The 15847-nt window shown below is 44.3% G+C and overlaps 3 protein-coding genes across 6 annotated transcripts in view; 2 read left to right on the top strand and 1 right to left on the bottom strand.

Moving 5' to 3' along the window:
• The window catches only part of USP35 (ubiquitin specific peptidase 35), a 27129-nt gene extending 24268 nt beyond the window's left edge, over positions 1 to 2861 (bottom strand). The window contains exon 1 of one of the 2 annotated variants that reach the window (XM_063148716.1): positions 2744 to 2861. The gene's annotated coding sequence lies outside the window, so the exon portion shown is untranslated. Of the gene's footprint in view, positions 1 to 2056; positions 2138 to 2743 lie in introns of those variants that run through there. The other variant, XM_063148715.1, reaches the window with a different exon arrangement.
• On the top strand, positions 2228 to 15299 carry KCTD21 (potassium channel tetramerization domain containing 21). 3 transcript variants are annotated; one of them, XM_063148725.1, is made up of 2 exons: positions 2228 to 2266; positions 10650 to 15299. In XM_063148725.1, the coding sequence occupies exon 2, from the start codon at positions 10680 to 10682 to the stop codon at positions 11460 to 11462; it is 783 nt and encodes a 260-aa protein (XP_063004795.1). In that variant the 5' UTR covers positions 2228 to 2266; positions 10650 to 10679; the 3' UTR covers positions 11463 to 15299. The 3 variants fall into 3 exon arrangements, with proteins under 3 accessions (XP_063004795.1, XP_063004794.1, XP_063004796.1); XM_063148724.1 differs by lacking the exon at positions 2228 to 2266 and adding an exon at positions 4043 to 4183; XM_063148726.1 differs by lacking the exon at positions 2228 to 2266 and adding an exon at positions 4111 to 4201.
• ALG8 (ALG8 alpha-1,3-glucosyltransferase) overlaps positions 4050 to 15847 on the top strand; it is a 24787-nt gene continuing 12989 nt past the window's right edge. Inside the window, exon 1 of the mRNA XM_063148721.1 lies at positions 4050 to 4183. The gene's annotated coding sequence lies outside the window, so the exon portion shown is untranslated. The remainder of the gene's footprint in view (positions 4184 to 15847) is intronic.

Below are 15847 nucleotides of genomic sequence, written 5' to 3'. Positions count from 1 at the left end.
AAGGCTTCATGCTGGGAGTGCCCAGATCCTGCACTGACCTTCAGGCCAAGGTCCTCTTTATCAATGTCCCTGGAGATGGTAAATACATCTACTCTGGAAAGCTGGCTGTTTTCCTGAAGGTATTTATAGCATTAAAATCACTCTTCTTTCTTCAGGTTTCTGTCTGCTTTTGTCTCTGTATAGAAATTAAAACCCTGGATATAACCCAAGGAAAAACCACGTCCTGTTCACCAAAGCATACCAGACTGAGGGCGGGTACTGCCAACGCTGCCTTGGATTCATCAGACACTGATTCACTGCTTGGAGACAGAGATCTCCAATTTTTGGTGGTGCCTTCAGGAAAGGAAAAATAGGCAGTGATGCCCATTTGAGACCTCAGTTTCCCTCCAGCCCCAAATATATTTGGCTTTGCATCTGCCAATTCAGAAAGCAGGAATGCACAGTGAGACCATGATAAACTTTATGGACTCCATCACAAAGGTGCCCAAAGCATTTTGAGACCCCTTCTCAGGTGAAAGCTCAGTTGCATCCTTTCAGTCTAGGTAGGGCATGCTGTTGAAATTTCCCTGCCACCAGATGCAGCATGGTCTAGTTGAGCTCCCAAAGTGCTATGAAAACATCATAGCAGTGCAAATATTCCAGCATCTGCTTTCACTCTTCAGTAACACCTGCAAAGTCCAACTGGAGCAGATCTAACCTGAAACTGGATTGGGTCTCAGCTAATCTGAATTTGACCCTCACTTTTAGAGTCTTTGGCTCCCTATCACATGGGAACATCCCAAGGCGTCTCTCCCCAGGTCAGCTTCCCTGGGGAAAACCTGAATCTGTCTTGGCCAGTTTGTTATAACAAGATGCTGCCTTGTAAACAGGTTTGTAAAGCCCTGCAGGGAGTGGAGGAGTGCACACACCCCCACTTTCCAATGTTGCTCCTGTATTTCTCCCTCCAAGCATTCACCTATAGCCTGATTCCCAAAAAGCCAAATGCCAAATGGTCAAGAACCCCTCCTCCACCATTCCCTTCTGCACCCTGACCACAGAGCATACCTCTGTCCAAGCATCTCTCTGGGAATCCCAAAACCCAGCCCTTTCTCCCAAACTCCTCCCTACAAGGATCCCTCCCCTGAGCCTCCTTCCTGCATCTCAGCCTTTTCGGTAGTTCTCACCCCAACCATCTCTCCTGAACCTCCTTCCAAGCCCTCTGCTACACTGCAACCCCAGAGCATCCCTCTGAGTATCCCTCCCAAGCATCCCTACCCTTTATCCTGAGTATCCCTCCCTCGGAGCATCCCAGTTCCTGAGAACACCTACTCTATCCTAACCCTCAAACAGCCCTTACTTTCAGCTCCTTCCTGCATCCTGACCCCTAAAAACCTTCTGTATCCCGACTGCCAAGCATTCTTGTCTTTGAGCATCCCTTCTGCAACACTTTCCACCAGTACCCCTCCCTCACTGCTTCCCTTGAGCAGCCCACCTCATCCCTCACCCAGAGCATCCCTCATTTCGTACATCCCAACACCCCAAGCATCCCTTTCTCTAACTACCCTTCCTGCATCTCTTCCCCTGAGCACCCTTCCTATACACTTCTCACTGAGTACTCCTCCTGCATCCCTCACCCCGAGCATTCATCACCCCAAGCACTCCTCCTGTACCTCTTACCCCGAGCACTTCTGTATCCCTCATCCCGAGTATCCCTCCAGGACTCCTTTTCTCAACTATTCCTTCTGCATCCCTTCTCTTGAGCACCCCTCCTACACCCTTCACCCCGAGTATCCCTCCTGAATCCCTCACCCCAAGCACACCTCTCACCGGAGTATCCCTCCTGCATCCCTCACCCTGAGCGTTCCTCCTGCATCTCTCACGCCGAGCATCCCTCCTGCACCTCTTTCCCCGACAACTCCTCCGGCATCCCTTCCCCTGAGCATCCCTCCTACATCCCAAGCCCAGACCTCCGCTACTGCACCACTTCCCGAGCATTCGATCCCCCCTTCCCTGCGATCACAAACCCCCCGACCGCCCCGCTCCTGCACCCCTTTCCCTTCCGCCCGCCCCGCGTTACCTCCGGCCGGGGCCGGGATGCGGCGTGGCCGGCTGCGAGCCGCAGTCCCGGGGCAGCACTGGGCAGGGCCGAGGGCGGCGGCGAAACTACATCTCCCAGCGGGCCGGGCCGAGCCGTGCCGGGCCGTGCCGGAGCGCCGCGCCCCCCGCTTCCTCCGCCTCCCTGCGCCGCCCGGCCAGCGGCGGAGCTCGGCGGCTGGAGGGGGCGCAGGTCGGTCCCCGGCGGGGCTGGGGGGGATCCGCCCGGCTGGGGGCCTGGGGAGGGCCGGGGGCACCCCCAGCGGAATTCCCCGAGAGGGAGGAAAGAGAGGCACGGGGAGGAAGCGGGGACCGGCGGCCGGGAGCCGCGCAGCTGGTCCGCTGTGGGATGCGGGAAGGACGGGCGAGCCCCTTCTGAAGGGGAATTTGGGGGTTTTTTTAGCATTTTGAGCTAATTCAGTATTGTGGACTGAATTATTCAGGGAGGAGCCGTACCTCCAGTTGTCCTTAACAGGGTCGGATTCAGCGCCGCTCTGCAAACTTTGCACATTCCCCTGCCCCCTTTCAATACAACATCTCCGAAATTAAAGTATTCACAGGGAATCCAAGCCCTGTATGCCCACACCCGGGACATGAAGCCAGCTGGGTCCAGCTGGGTGATGGGCGCCATATATGCCCTCCAGAGGGTGTAATTTTGGGTGATGCCTACCTTGTTAGCGTGATTTCTGAGTGGGTTTTGCTCTGGTGCGGCAGCATCCGTACTGCGAATTAGCCGCCCTCTAATTGCAGGGATGCTCTGGAAACAATGGTGTCAGTGGGAGATGAGGTGGAAACTGGATTATTGAACCACCCCGTGTGTCCATCGAGCAGGTGGTGGCTACCACGTGTGCCATGAAGTTGTTCAGGGACAAAATAAAGTGGTCCATGAAGGAAATAAAGAGTATCAGGAAGATATTCCAGGCATGCCAAGTGATACTTAAATGGGTGCTGGGAAAGGACATTGAAAATCAGTGAAAACCTCTGCCAGAATTGATATATTATATTGGACTGCACAAAGGGTTCCATCAGCTTTGATGGAAAAGTGGTGCTCCCACTGCCCTGAGACCCCAAGCTGGCTCCTGTCTGGCAGGCGGTGGCAGTGCCCTCCCGACCATCTGCACTGCCCACCCAGCAGCCCCTGAGCCTAGAAGTGTTGAACGTCACCAGGAGAGCGCTGAGCACTGCAGCACTTGGGCTTTTATTCTCCAGACCTGGCTGGAGCCGCATCCCTGTGGCTCTGCACTCCCTCTCCCCCTCCATCTTGTCGTCAGCCGTTCTCTTTCGGCAGCGCTTAACCTTCTTTTCGCTCTCCTGCTCCCTGCTGTGCGCTGCTGCTTTTGTTCCTCTCCTCTCAGGAGGAACCTGACCTTTGCTTTATATCGCTCCTTGTTTTTACTAGCTGGGCACCAGCTTTATTTCCCTACCTCCGCCTCCCTACCCCTTCTCTTCATGCGTAAATTCAGCATCTGCAGAGAGCCTACGCGAAGCCTCCTGCATCCAGCTGCATCCCTAAGCAAGCAGCCCGGGAGATGCTCAAGGGCACGGAGGTGCGGGTTTGGAAAGGGATGAGCACACACCACGGTACCCACAGCACACCAGGGCTGTTACGAAACTCCCGTTCCCGCTTCCCCATCCCTCCTGCGGCTCACTGGCAGAACAGCGTTTCTGTGCATAACAAAGCAGGGTCAGAACATGAAAAATAAATTAAATATAAATAAGCGGCAGATAAGCAGCTGCGCTCTGAAGGTGGATAGTCAGTATGTCTGTCTCCCAGCATTGACGCCGCCGGCAGATCGATGGCAGTTCTGTCGCAAGGACAGAAAGGAAGGGTGACCCGTCGCTTCCTGCCTCACGCCTGCCGGGAATTTGAGTCCCCTGCCAGCGCTTGTCGCCACGTCCCCCGTGCCAGCCTCGGGGTGAGCGGCCTTTCCCCAAACGCCTGCTGGAAATTTCCAGAGGCACCACAGTAGTCTCGAAAGAAAAAGCTGCTGTGCCGCCCCGCAGGCGCTTCATTTCGGGATCTATTGCTGCTGGCAGGCACGCCATGCTTTGCTTCACGGACTGAATTTAAGCCTCTTACGTGCTGCTCACTTGGAGGGGTTCATATTAAGTAAGTGTCCAAGATCAGGTGGGTCCGTTCTGCAGCTATGGGAAAACATGGGATTTCCTCTCTAAGATTGCCATAAATAAGCATATAGGGTGCAGAGACTGTATTGCAAATGTTTAACCTTCGATGGTAAAGGATGAGCTGAGCTAAGTAAATGTGCATCAGGGATATATGAAGGGAGGGGTGAGTCTATCCTTGCAAAGGATTTTGTCCAAAATTCTTCCTAAACTCAACTCTCATTGGTGCCTATTGTCTGCTGAAAGCTGGGTAAGTGGTTAGTGGAGGTGTGATTTGTTGGGGTTTTTTTTAACCCTTAAATACTATTTTTTGGTTGTTTCTGCCCTCCCCCTTTAGTTAGTTTATTATTATTTTTATCTTGTATTTCAAGAGGTGACTTCTAGGCTTCTAGAGTGTTTTGTTTGCAGCCTCCATAACACAGAAAGGCACGAACTTGTAGGATTTGGATTTCCTCCACGACGTTGTCCCCTTGAGAAGGGACAAGGCACAGAACTGTTCTGCAGGTAGAGTTGCAGCAAGTGCCATGGGCTTGGCTGTGTCCAGGTCTGGAATTCTCAACTTTATGAGGGTTTGTATGTTTGTTTGCTTGCTTTCTCAGGGCTCAGGTGTTTCGTAGAAACTAGAATTTTTGCCTCAAACCAAAATGTGAATTTCAGTAAGACACAGTGGAGCAAAGTGCTACATGCCAGGTGTGGGCAAAACCCAAAGCAGAAGGAGCTTCACACAGGAAGGAGCATGTTTCCCTGATTGTGTGTTCACAGTTAATATGCTCTAATGGAGCAGACTGAAGCCCCATCCTGCAACAACCATCTTTTGCTGAATCCCATTTAAAGTCTCCAGCAGCCAAACAGGTGCCCAGCTCTTTCTTTTTTCATACTTCTTTCTGAGGTGAAATCAATCCTGCCCCCTCCCAAGACAGAATTACTTCCTATAAAGCACTACCTGATCTCTCTCTTGTAACATTTGTCTACGTGATGTGGCTTTCACCAGCTCTCTTGGCAATACTCAAAAAGCCAGAGAGGTTTTTAGTCTGGCTGCTCTTCCTGATGCTTAGCAGAAATGGTCCCTGGCTTGCTTTAATTCTGTTGCCATTTAGGCATCATTCATTGCATCAGACTAAATAATTAATTTCTTTTTTTTTTAAATTTTTCCTTTCTTTTTCCTGTGTGTGTATTTTGCGGTTCATTGTTAGTCCTCAACTACTTCTTACAGCAGCTGCACATATTTCAGTGTCTTAAATACAGATTTTCCAAGTTTTGATTGTTGAGGGATATTTCACAGGTGAGCTGTTGAAGGCTACATGATAAAATTAACCAGCCATGCAATACTTTAGACATCATGTTAGGAGGCACTGGTGCAGGCTACACAGAGAATCTGTGGCTGCCCCATCCCTGGAAGTGTTCAAGGCCAGGTTGGATAGGACTTTGAGCAGCCACGTCTACTGAAAGGTGTCCCTGCCCATGGGGTGTGGGTTGGAACGAGATGATCTTTAGGGTCCCTTCCAACACAGGCCATTCTATAATTGTGTCATTCCATGAAATTAAAACCATTAAAAACAGTGACTTTGTAATCTTGCAGCAAAAACTCTATTTCTGTAACAGCATATGTTAACTTGTGTTTCAGGAGGTGCCTCAATTTTAATGCTTAAAAAAAATAATTAATGCTTTTAATACCACATGTAAGGGCTTCAGAGGCCCTAAGCAGCCTGTAAGATGGACTTTAAAAACCTTAACAACTCAACATGATCCTCTTCAACCAAATTACAGATTGTTCTTGCTTTGCTGTTCTGTGTTTAATTAATCTCATTAATTAAATCCCCTGAATGATACTAGGATCAGCCGGTTATCCAGATCTTGGGCATTGCCTCTGAAATCCAGAAGGATTGATTCATTTTCCTTCCCTAACATTTTTAAAGTGAAATGTGTGTTGGCAATCAATTTCTTTTCCCAATTAAAATCCTGTTTAAAATTATCTATCTATATCTATATCTATATCTATATCTATATCTATATCTATATCTATATCTATATCTATATCTATATCTATATCTATATCTATATCTGTATGTATGTATATATGTATATATAGAGAGAGCTATGGCTATTTTTTGACAACCATATAAACATATCTATAACTTTAGATTTTCTATTAAACTGCATTATTTTTGCTTAAAAGGATAGATTACAGTTGTATGTATTTTTCAGTGGTTAAAAACATAGTAATATTTGTGCCATTTGTTTACATTTTACTTACATTGGCAGATCATGGCTGATGGGGTTCTTTTTGTTTTGGTGATTACTGTACACTTGTGGGTTTTTGCCAAATTGGGTGAAACAGACACTCAGTTAAATTATGTATACAGAAGTTTATTTATTAGCTAATTAAAGTGCTTTTAAATGTTATGAATACAGGAGAGGGGAAAAAAAGCTTATCCAAAGCTGTTCTACATTCAAAATGGTTATGAAACAAAGTGGTATGATGATAATGGTTCTACATACTTGAGGGCCTGGATCAGTGAAAACAGTTCGCTTTTGTCATTTTGCATACTTGCATACCTTCCTGCTGTGTCAACCCCCATCATTCACCCAGTTCTTTGCTGAACTAAACTCATGGGTAGAGGGTTGTTGCAGAAATGTTCTCTATGCAGCTGTTTAGGGTGCTCCTAAGAGTAAAACCCAAGTTGAAATTTACAAGCTGTGGTCAATTGAAATGCTTAGATGCTGAGACAGCAGCCTCGGTTCAGGAGTTTGACTTTTTCATAAAGCTGACTATGCACTGCTGGTTTCTCTCAATTTACATCATGCAGTAATATCTTGACTTTAAATCAAATATAGACTTTCCCCTCCTCCATGATATTAAAAGAGGTATTTAAATGCAGGTTGCTCTTAGAAGCACAAAATAAATCTTGTGTTCTTCAGCCAAATTTGCATCTTCAGCTGTCAAATTAGATCTCTAGCTGACCTAATTTGAGTGAATTTCAAATGCTGCTTGGGGAGGAGCTACACAAAATACTTTACTGTAATTCTCTGCTTCCAAGAACCGTAACCCAGTTTGTACTTCTCCTTGGTGACAGCAGGTTATGGAATCATACAATCATAGAATGGTTTGGGTTGGAAGGAGCCTTGAAGGTCATTTTAGTTCCAACCTACCCACCCCCCCACCCCCCCTCTCCCCAAATCCCATGGGCAGGGACACCTCCCACTAGACCAGTAGCCTCCCATGTCCAAGGTCAGATGCTTGCTCTTGGTACCTCCTCTTTGTGGAAATCTCACCAAGAAGAAGTGATTTTCATGCTGCATTTTTGGACAACCTTTACATTTTATTAGCAAAGCACCCAGGACTTGGAAAACCATGCTGGGGGCTGCAAATGGTGGTTGAATGATTAAAGAGATAAAACTTACAACCCATTTAATTTCAACTTTTACAGGTTTCTGAAAAACAGTTTTTCGTAAACAAGTGTTTAGGGAAAAAAGCAGCAAAGACTGACTTTCCCCAGCTACTCCCAAATATGTTGGTTGGTCAATGCACTAAGTCCAGGTTGATTATAAATCCAGTAGACATTCGTGCTCATTTGTGCTCACGTTTTTGGCTCTCCTGAGGTTCCCAGACTATCTGATTCATCTTCACACTCTGAGGATATAAACCTCTAAGAAATGGGATGAATTAGGTAAAAGAAGACAATTAGGAATGACAGCTGAGGAATAGTTATCCTCCAGCCTTATCCATGGGCAAGATGTTTGCCTTGTTAAATGTTTTAAATTTAATCTAGTGCAGGGGTCACGGGCAGGTTCAAAATCAGAGCAGGCTGGTGTCCTGGGAGTGAGAAATGCAGTCCATATGGGTCTTTAGAATGCCAAATAGCCGTAAGCAGAATGGGTTGTCCAGGACATGTGTCTGAGCAATGTCCAGAGGTGGAAGATGAGCAGGGCCCACATGCCTCTCAGGCTCCCAATCTCTGTGCCACTCTTCCAGCTCCAGAGCTAAGGTTTGGCTTGATTTCTGATGCTGTTGCCACCAGCATAGATACAGTCTTCAGCTTCAGAGAGCTCATGTTACTGCCATATTTTGTTGGCAACATCCCTTTTGGACTACTGATAAGAAAACAGTTACAGGAGATTTAAATGTTATCTGTTCAGGTTGGACTGAGTCGTTCCCCTCTCATTCAGGCTATCAGTGAGGTGTTGGATCAGAGTAAACCTGGGATGGATGATGAGCTTGAAATGAAGATCTCTGTCTTTGGGCTGCATGGTGGTCTTTGGGTTGTGACTCTTGACCAGGAGCTCTGCCATCTGTCACAGACGCATCAAGGGAAACATCTTGCTCTGTGTCTGACTAAGTCTGGCAGACAGCTTGAGGAAAAACTCTCATGGTGTAAATAAGCAGGCATGGGCTTAAAAATCTGAAAGCTTCACCTATGAAGGAAGAACAGGTTGTTTAGTCTACAGCAGCTTGAAGGGCAGCAGAGGTGGGAAGCAATGAACATGGCTTTGAGAGTCACTATCAGTCCTGCTTCTACAGGCTATGTTATTTGTTGGGAGGTATGGGGAAGCTTCTGTTTGATGAAATGTGAAAAAAAGTAAAAAGTAAAATCCATTTTAGGCTGCTTTTGTGAATGCCTGATTGTTCTTGTAGCAATGCTTTTGCAGACATTTTGCAAGTCCTTCGGGGAACAATCCATGGCAGCCACTTGTGCGACAGAATTAGATCAGTGAAGTCTCCACATGATCAGGTTTTAACAGCTCTTGACACTAAATTGGGTTTAAGTCTTCAAGAGTGGGAAGTATGGTGAGACTACAGTGCCAAGGGGAGTTTAGCACTGGAACAGATAGGGTTTTTTCTGGAGTATATTTGGCTGAGGTTAGTCACAAGGATGGTCTGTGGTCATCAATGCATGTGTTGTTGTGTTGACCTACACATGCATCTTTATTTGCCAGTTTTGCTGGAGGCATGGCACTGAGGGATACACAGGGAAAGCACTCTAGATTTAGAGATCTGCATCTGTCCATTATTGCCCAGTGAGATATAGGCTGTGTGCCAAGAGCTAAAGAACAAAGTGGAATGTTAGTCTTAAGAAGTTAAAGACAGGCTCTACTTTGACCTGTTAATTATCTGCCCTAGGTTGGGCCAGTTTTTCTCAGCAAAATGTGCTGATGTCTAGAGATGTATTTGTTTTAGAATGCCATTTGCAGTATTATCTGGGTTTTAGCAGCCATGAAAGAATAGCTATTCCAGCACAAATTATCTTATTCCTATCTGCATTTTGCTGTGACTCCAGAGCTGATAATAGTGGGTAGTGTCTATGATTATTCCATTACTAGTTAGGAAAGTGCCCGCACTTAAGTTCAATTTTAAGGGAGTTGTTTGGCAGCTTTCTGTTGAATGGCCTTAGTTACTACAGCAAGAGCTACCTCCTGCCTCTGTAAGCAAACACTGTGGGTTTCCTGCTGAACTGTTAATTAATTTAGATTCAGCAAACAAGGAAAAACAGGTGTGCAGGTCCTCAGGTAGCAGGAGTAATGGGCCACCTGCACAAGACAGCTGAGCTGCACAGCTCCTTTCTTTTCCCTTGCCCCAGCCCTGGCATTGGTCCAGTTCCAACATACAGCAAAGCATGCTGAATAGAAAATGTTGTGTTTTCTCCCTAAACTGACTCACTGTGGGATCAGATAAGTGCCAGAGGTGGCATAAGGGAGGAAGATAGTATGGTGGAGGGCAAGGGGAGGTCATGCATGCCCCTTCCTATGGCTTAAGTGCACCTTAAAATCACATCCTTAGTTCATGTCAGCTGATGGGCAGAGGCTCGGCATGAAAACAATGTCAACTGGAATATGGCCCCAAATAATTACAAAATGTTTTCTAGGGTAAAGCACAATGGAAGGAGAAAGTCTGGTGATTATTTTTAATGAAAGGAACCACAGACTGTCGGGTGCTTACGGCAGCAACTGCTGTCTGGCTCCCTGCTATGCTGACTGCACTCAGACATATGTCAGGAGATTCTGCTGAACTGCTTTGTTACTGTAATCGTAGCCTCAAACACTATGGAAGATGTTGGGTTGTGCCAAGTTCTTGTCCTTTTCTTCTTTGCACCCTCTCAATTCTCTGTGAGGGAAATGTTATCATACAAACCTAGAATGCTACTTTGAAGTCAGCCCTCATTGTAGGTATTAGTGGGAGAGATTCACTTTTAGCATAATTGTAAAGGTTTGAAAGAATCATGATTTCTGGCACTAAACTGAATTAAACAACGTCCTGTTCAAATCTGTTAGGAGAAAAAACATCCTTATGCTTGTTCTCAATATACAACCCCAAAAATAATTCCTCACTTCTAATTTCTATGGTGAATTCTTGCCACATGGTTACTCTTATATATTTAGTACTATTTATTCCTTTAAAAAAGATTAATGCAACTAAATGTGTGGTGTTGGATTTTTTTTAATTTTTTTTTTTTTAGAATTAGTCCCAGCACTGTGACTTTTCCATCATGTCAGAACCTATCACGCTCAATGTTGGAGGAAAACTCTATACCACCTCTCTGTCCACTCTGACTAGCTTTCCAGACTCCATGCTGGGGGCCATGTTTAGTGGGAAGATCCCAACCAAGAAGGACAGCCAAGGCAACTGCTTTATTGACAGAGATGGCAAAATCTTCCGCTATATCCTGAACTTTTTACGAACTTCTCACTTGGATCTTCCCGAAGATTTTCAGGAAATGGGCTTACTGCGACGGGAAGTAGATTTTTATCAAATTCAGCCCCTGATTGAGGCCTTGCAGGAGAAAGAGATAGAGCTTTCTAAAGCAGAGAAAAATGCCATGCTCAACATCACCCTTGATCAGAAGACCCAGACTGTTCACTTCACTGTCCGAGAAGCACCCCAGATTTACAGCCTGTCTTCCTCCAACATGGAAGTCTTCAGTGCTCATATCTTCTCCACGTCGTGCCTGTTCCTGAAGCTTCTTGGTTCCAAGCTGTACTACTGTTTCAATGGAAACCTTTCCTCAATATCCAGTTACCTGCAGGACCCCAACCACCTGACCTTAGATTGGGTTGCAAGTGTGGAAGGCCTTCCCGAAGAGGAGTACACCAAGCAGAACTTGAAGAGACTTTGGGTGGTGCCAGATAATAAGCAAATCAATAGTTTCCAGGTGTTTGTGGAAGAAGTGCTGAAAATAGCCATGAGTGATGGTTTCTGCATAGATTCTGCTCATCCACATACTTCAGATTTCACGAATAATAAGATTATTCGCCTAATTCGGTACAAGTAGGAATGGCTGTTGTGGTGCTAGCATGGAGATAACACAGGTTCAGTGTTTCCCTTTAAAACACACAGCCTAATTCAGAATCATGCTTATCTGGATTAAGAGTCACTAACAAGGAGATGATTTTCCTTTAATGTACTTACCAATACGACCTTCCAGAATATGTCCATATTCCAGACAGAAGCAATATTGTCTAGCGCCTGAATTAAGGACTGGCTCTGTCTCTGCCTCTGCCTCTGACCTGCTGTACAATTCTGGAGAAAATCACTTAACTTCTGTCATCTCTATGTTTTCCAGTTGGAAAATGGGTGATCCTTAACCCGCATTGCCAGGGGATGCGAGAGTTCAGTACCCATGGTTTGGAATCTATCTGGAGAATGGATGCAGTGAAAGATGCCATGGAGCTGCAGTGCAGCAGACTGCCCTAGGAGCACATTTGCCATGCCTTGCTGTATCACCTGTGCAGAGCATTCAAGAAGCTTTGGATCTGTGGAAGAGAAGCCTTCCCACATGCACTCAAGACAGCTGAAAAGGACGGTACAAGTTGCAAATGAGCAAGGGATCCCATCTCTTTGGGTTCAACAAAGGATTTCTGTGAAGCTGGCTTGGGGTTTTTTCTCAACCCTGTGTGGAAGCCCCTGCTTTATTGTGCTTTAGGGAAACCGTGTTGGAATGATGTGACTGGCAGGGAAGCCATAGAAGAGAGAATGGTGTTATTACAAACCAAGAAGATGAAATCTTTACTTTTACATTCCAAAGGCATCCAAGACAACTAGTCCTTTTCTTTCTCTTACAATGGTAATGTTTGTCTGGAGGATGCTGCTGAAACTTTTTAATGGGAGGACAGATTTTGGGGCAGAGGCCCCCAAATGTCTTCTAAACATTTGAGCCTCTTTTGGACATAACTCCCTTCAGCAGTGCCTGGAATGCATGGGATGCTGTCTGGGTAGGATGGATTTAATTTGAAAAGCTAACATTCTCACCAGGTTACACCTAATATTTTTCATTGCAAAAACAGAGGATCGTTTTTCCTATCCTGGTTCATTAAGCCTTTTTTTGTCTAATATCTTTGTGAAATGGTCAGGTCACTAAAAGAATTTTACCTACTTGCTTGGCTTCAGTGTCAGCTTGCCCGAGGGAAAGCAGTGGGAAACCAGAGGTCAACTCTTCCCTACACACCTGGTCTGTGCTGTAATGAAGATAACTCACTACCTGCATGTTGTCTCTAAACATCATTTGTGCCACATTCAAGATGGTTCTTTCTTGGCTAATAATGTTTAAAAGTGTCTTAACTGTATTTCCCAAACCAGATTGCTGTGAGTGCATGAGAGGCCCTCTGGAACCTTCTCAGGTATCTTTAATGAGATAGAAGGGAAAATGCAATAACTAAGTTTTGCATTTAGAGGCTTAGTGCTTCCGAAGGTTTCTAGCACAGGGCTGCGAAGCTCAGTAATGCGCATGTTCTTGTTTCCCAAAGTAGCTACTCTGTTACATTAAGCTGACCTGTGAACAAGCATAAAGAAGCTTTTTTTCTTGTAAAAAACCAGTGTGATCAATATATTTCTACTGTCCCAAACTGTGACTGCATGCACAAAACAAATCAGCATGCTCATGGGTAAAATGCACATTCTGCAGTTGTTACAAACCACTGCCCTTTGTCTGACCTGGTGCTGAACCAGCATGATATACATGGGACCATGTTGTCAGAAAGCACTGATTGGGCTTGAAGCCCTCAGAACCACTAAACATGACAAATGTTGTGTAGTTTGAGGATTGTAAATAGGATTTTGTGACCAAATTCCAGTTTGAGTCACCATGTTGTTCTATATTTAGTTGCATTAGGAAGAACTCTTTTTTTTTTTTTTTTTTTCCATCCCAGTCCTGAATTACAAAGCATGAGCTGGCTGTTCAGCTGGACATTGACAGGGATGATCTCTGCTGGTAATATGATTATGATCTGTAAAATGAACCCTCTTTCATCAAATCTGTGACTTGAAACAGATATGCCCTTGCTGAATTTATGATAACAGAGATTTTGGGGACTGTTGATGGTATTTCTTTTTAATCCATACCCTTGAGAGTAGATTTTAAATGATCTGTAACCAGAGCTCTTGTATGTCATGACTAAAATAATACCAGTAGGAATTTGTTTCCTGTCACCTTGAGTTTATCCAAAGGTAAGAGCAGTGGGCTTAGATCTCATTTGGAAGGGTGGAGTGGAGGAGAGTCTGACCTACATCCTTTAGAGCTTGGGATCAGTTCTGCTCCATTCTGTTTCAGCAAAATAAAATATTCCATGGGAGAGTTGTATGATTACTGCATTTTTCTTGGTGAAAGGCAAGTAAGAGGAGTCTGTAAAAGGAGAGAACTGGACTCAGATCTTCACCTGGAGTACTTTAACCCATCAGTCTGTTATGCAGGAGATGAACAAATTGAATACACATTTATTTGTGTTCATGCAACTAAGTCAGTAAAAGGTACAGCTGGCCCCAGATCTCTGTAATTTATTAACAGATATTGAGATGCAAAATATCTATAGATAGATAGATAGATAGATAGATAGATAGATAGATAGATAGATAGATAGATAGATAGATAGATAGATGCAAAATTTCCAACCACTGGAAAGACATGAGTGAAGCCATGCTTTGGAAGGAACAGAAGAACCTGAGGTACCTCAAACTTGCTAAGCACAATAAACATCCTCAAGTGTGAGGTACTATTTATACTGGAAATGAGTGGTAAGTGAATCACTTGTGATTGCAGTCAAACATATGTTCTACAAATGCAGCTGCTATTTCAGACTCCACACTAAGCTCAATTTATAGCTGCTCCCGAATTCTGCAGTCTGTGAGTTACGATATAATGACTGTTTATAGGAACATTTTCTCTCCAGAGCATTTGTTTGCATTTTATCTGAATAGCTGTTTTTTGTTTACCTTCTTTTTCTGAGCCCTGGAAGTGTAACTTGCTTTTGTTTGCCAGTCAACAGCACTGATAATGATTCTTCTCAAGAGTTTTCCTGAATTAAAGAGAAGCAAACATGCACAAAGCCATGCTAAGTATAGTACAACCCCATCACTAGTCATGAAAAGCACTTGGCATTTATTAGCAGTAACATCTAAAAATTATTTCACTGCTGAGTGGAATATTCACTCTCAGAACAAACTTGTTTTTTTCCTGGAAAGATTTAGTGACATTTTCTTCCCTTAAAGTTTTGTGTGTGTTTTCTTCTATCTTGGTGCATAACTCCTGATTCTACCATATGCCTGTCTCTCTCAATACCTTAGTGTACAAAATGAGGCCAAGCCCTGCAATTTTGGTTTTTTTTTAATGACCTCATTTTTAATTTTTTTTCCTAAGTGACCACTGAATAGAGTGTTCAGTAGTGTTAGAGGAGAAGAATACCAGTGTCAGGACAGATGATGAACAAGATTTTAGCTGTAGTGTAATGGCATTCTCAGATCTGGACATGTGCATAGCACAGTGATATTTCTTACATGGCAAAAAGACTTACGAAACATCTTAATGGACTCCAGAAAGAATCACTCATGGATTTCTTTAAGTGTTTTTAAGCTGGATATCTCTTAAATATCTAGCCATGTCCAGTTACAAGGATGAGACTGATACTGTATATAAATAATAAGAAATAGTTTATACAGCTGTTAAAGGGAGGAGTTGATGGGAGGAGTGTTTGTTTCTGCAGGCAATGGCAAAGAAATAAAAGAAGTAGTTGTAAAAAGTTAGCTCTGAAAGAATTCACATTAACAAGAAATCCAGGATTTAGAAGGGGGAGAATAAAAATATCTTGATGTATTCAGGAAAAAAAAAAAAAAACAAGAACAGCAAGATAACAATGGAGACAAAGATTTTGCTACAAGAGTCTGTGATTAGAATGATTCACTGGTCCTTTCCAATTTTAATCTCCTATTATCCTCTTTAAATATGGATCATGCCAAGACTTATGCTAGTAGCTTCTCAGGAACAGTCAGCTTTGCTTCAATTTGCATGTGCTTCAAATCACCAAGCATTTGCACTGCTGTACTTAGAACTTTATAACTGGGTTGTTGAGTATAAATTGCTGCTTGAGTTCACAGGCAGCAAATATCTGCAGTCAATCAGATTTATTCCCATGAATAAAAAGTGAGGTGGAAAGGCTGGTGGAGCCTGTCTACAAGGTTGGTGGAAGTGATAAATACTGCCTTCAGCCATAGACTGTGGAAAATAAGCCTAGGAACTTCTGATTCTGTATAGAGATGAATGAAGAAGTTATGAAGAAGACTCCTCCGGGCAGTTTTATTTTCACCCCATCCTGTAGAACTGGTGCCTCTGCTCAGAATTTCCATGTATTTTGAAACATTGAACTTCCATTCTGCATCTACATGCTGATG

This window comes from Melospiza melodia, chromosome 2 (genome assembly GCF_035770615.1).
Source record: "Melospiza melodia melodia isolate bMelMel2 chromosome 2, bMelMel2.pri, whole genome shotgun sequence".
NCBI classification, from domain to species: Eukaryota; Metazoa; Chordata; class Aves; order Passeriformes; family Passerellidae; genus Melospiza; species Melospiza melodia.
Note: the sequence above shows the minus strand (reverse complement) of the source record. Positions and strands in the feature narration are given on the sequence as shown.

Coding starts and splice junctions, on each gene's coding strand:
- KCTD21 (XM_063148725.1), top strand. CDS start 10,680: ATGTCAGAACCTATCACGCTCAATGTTGGAGGAAAACTCTATACCACC.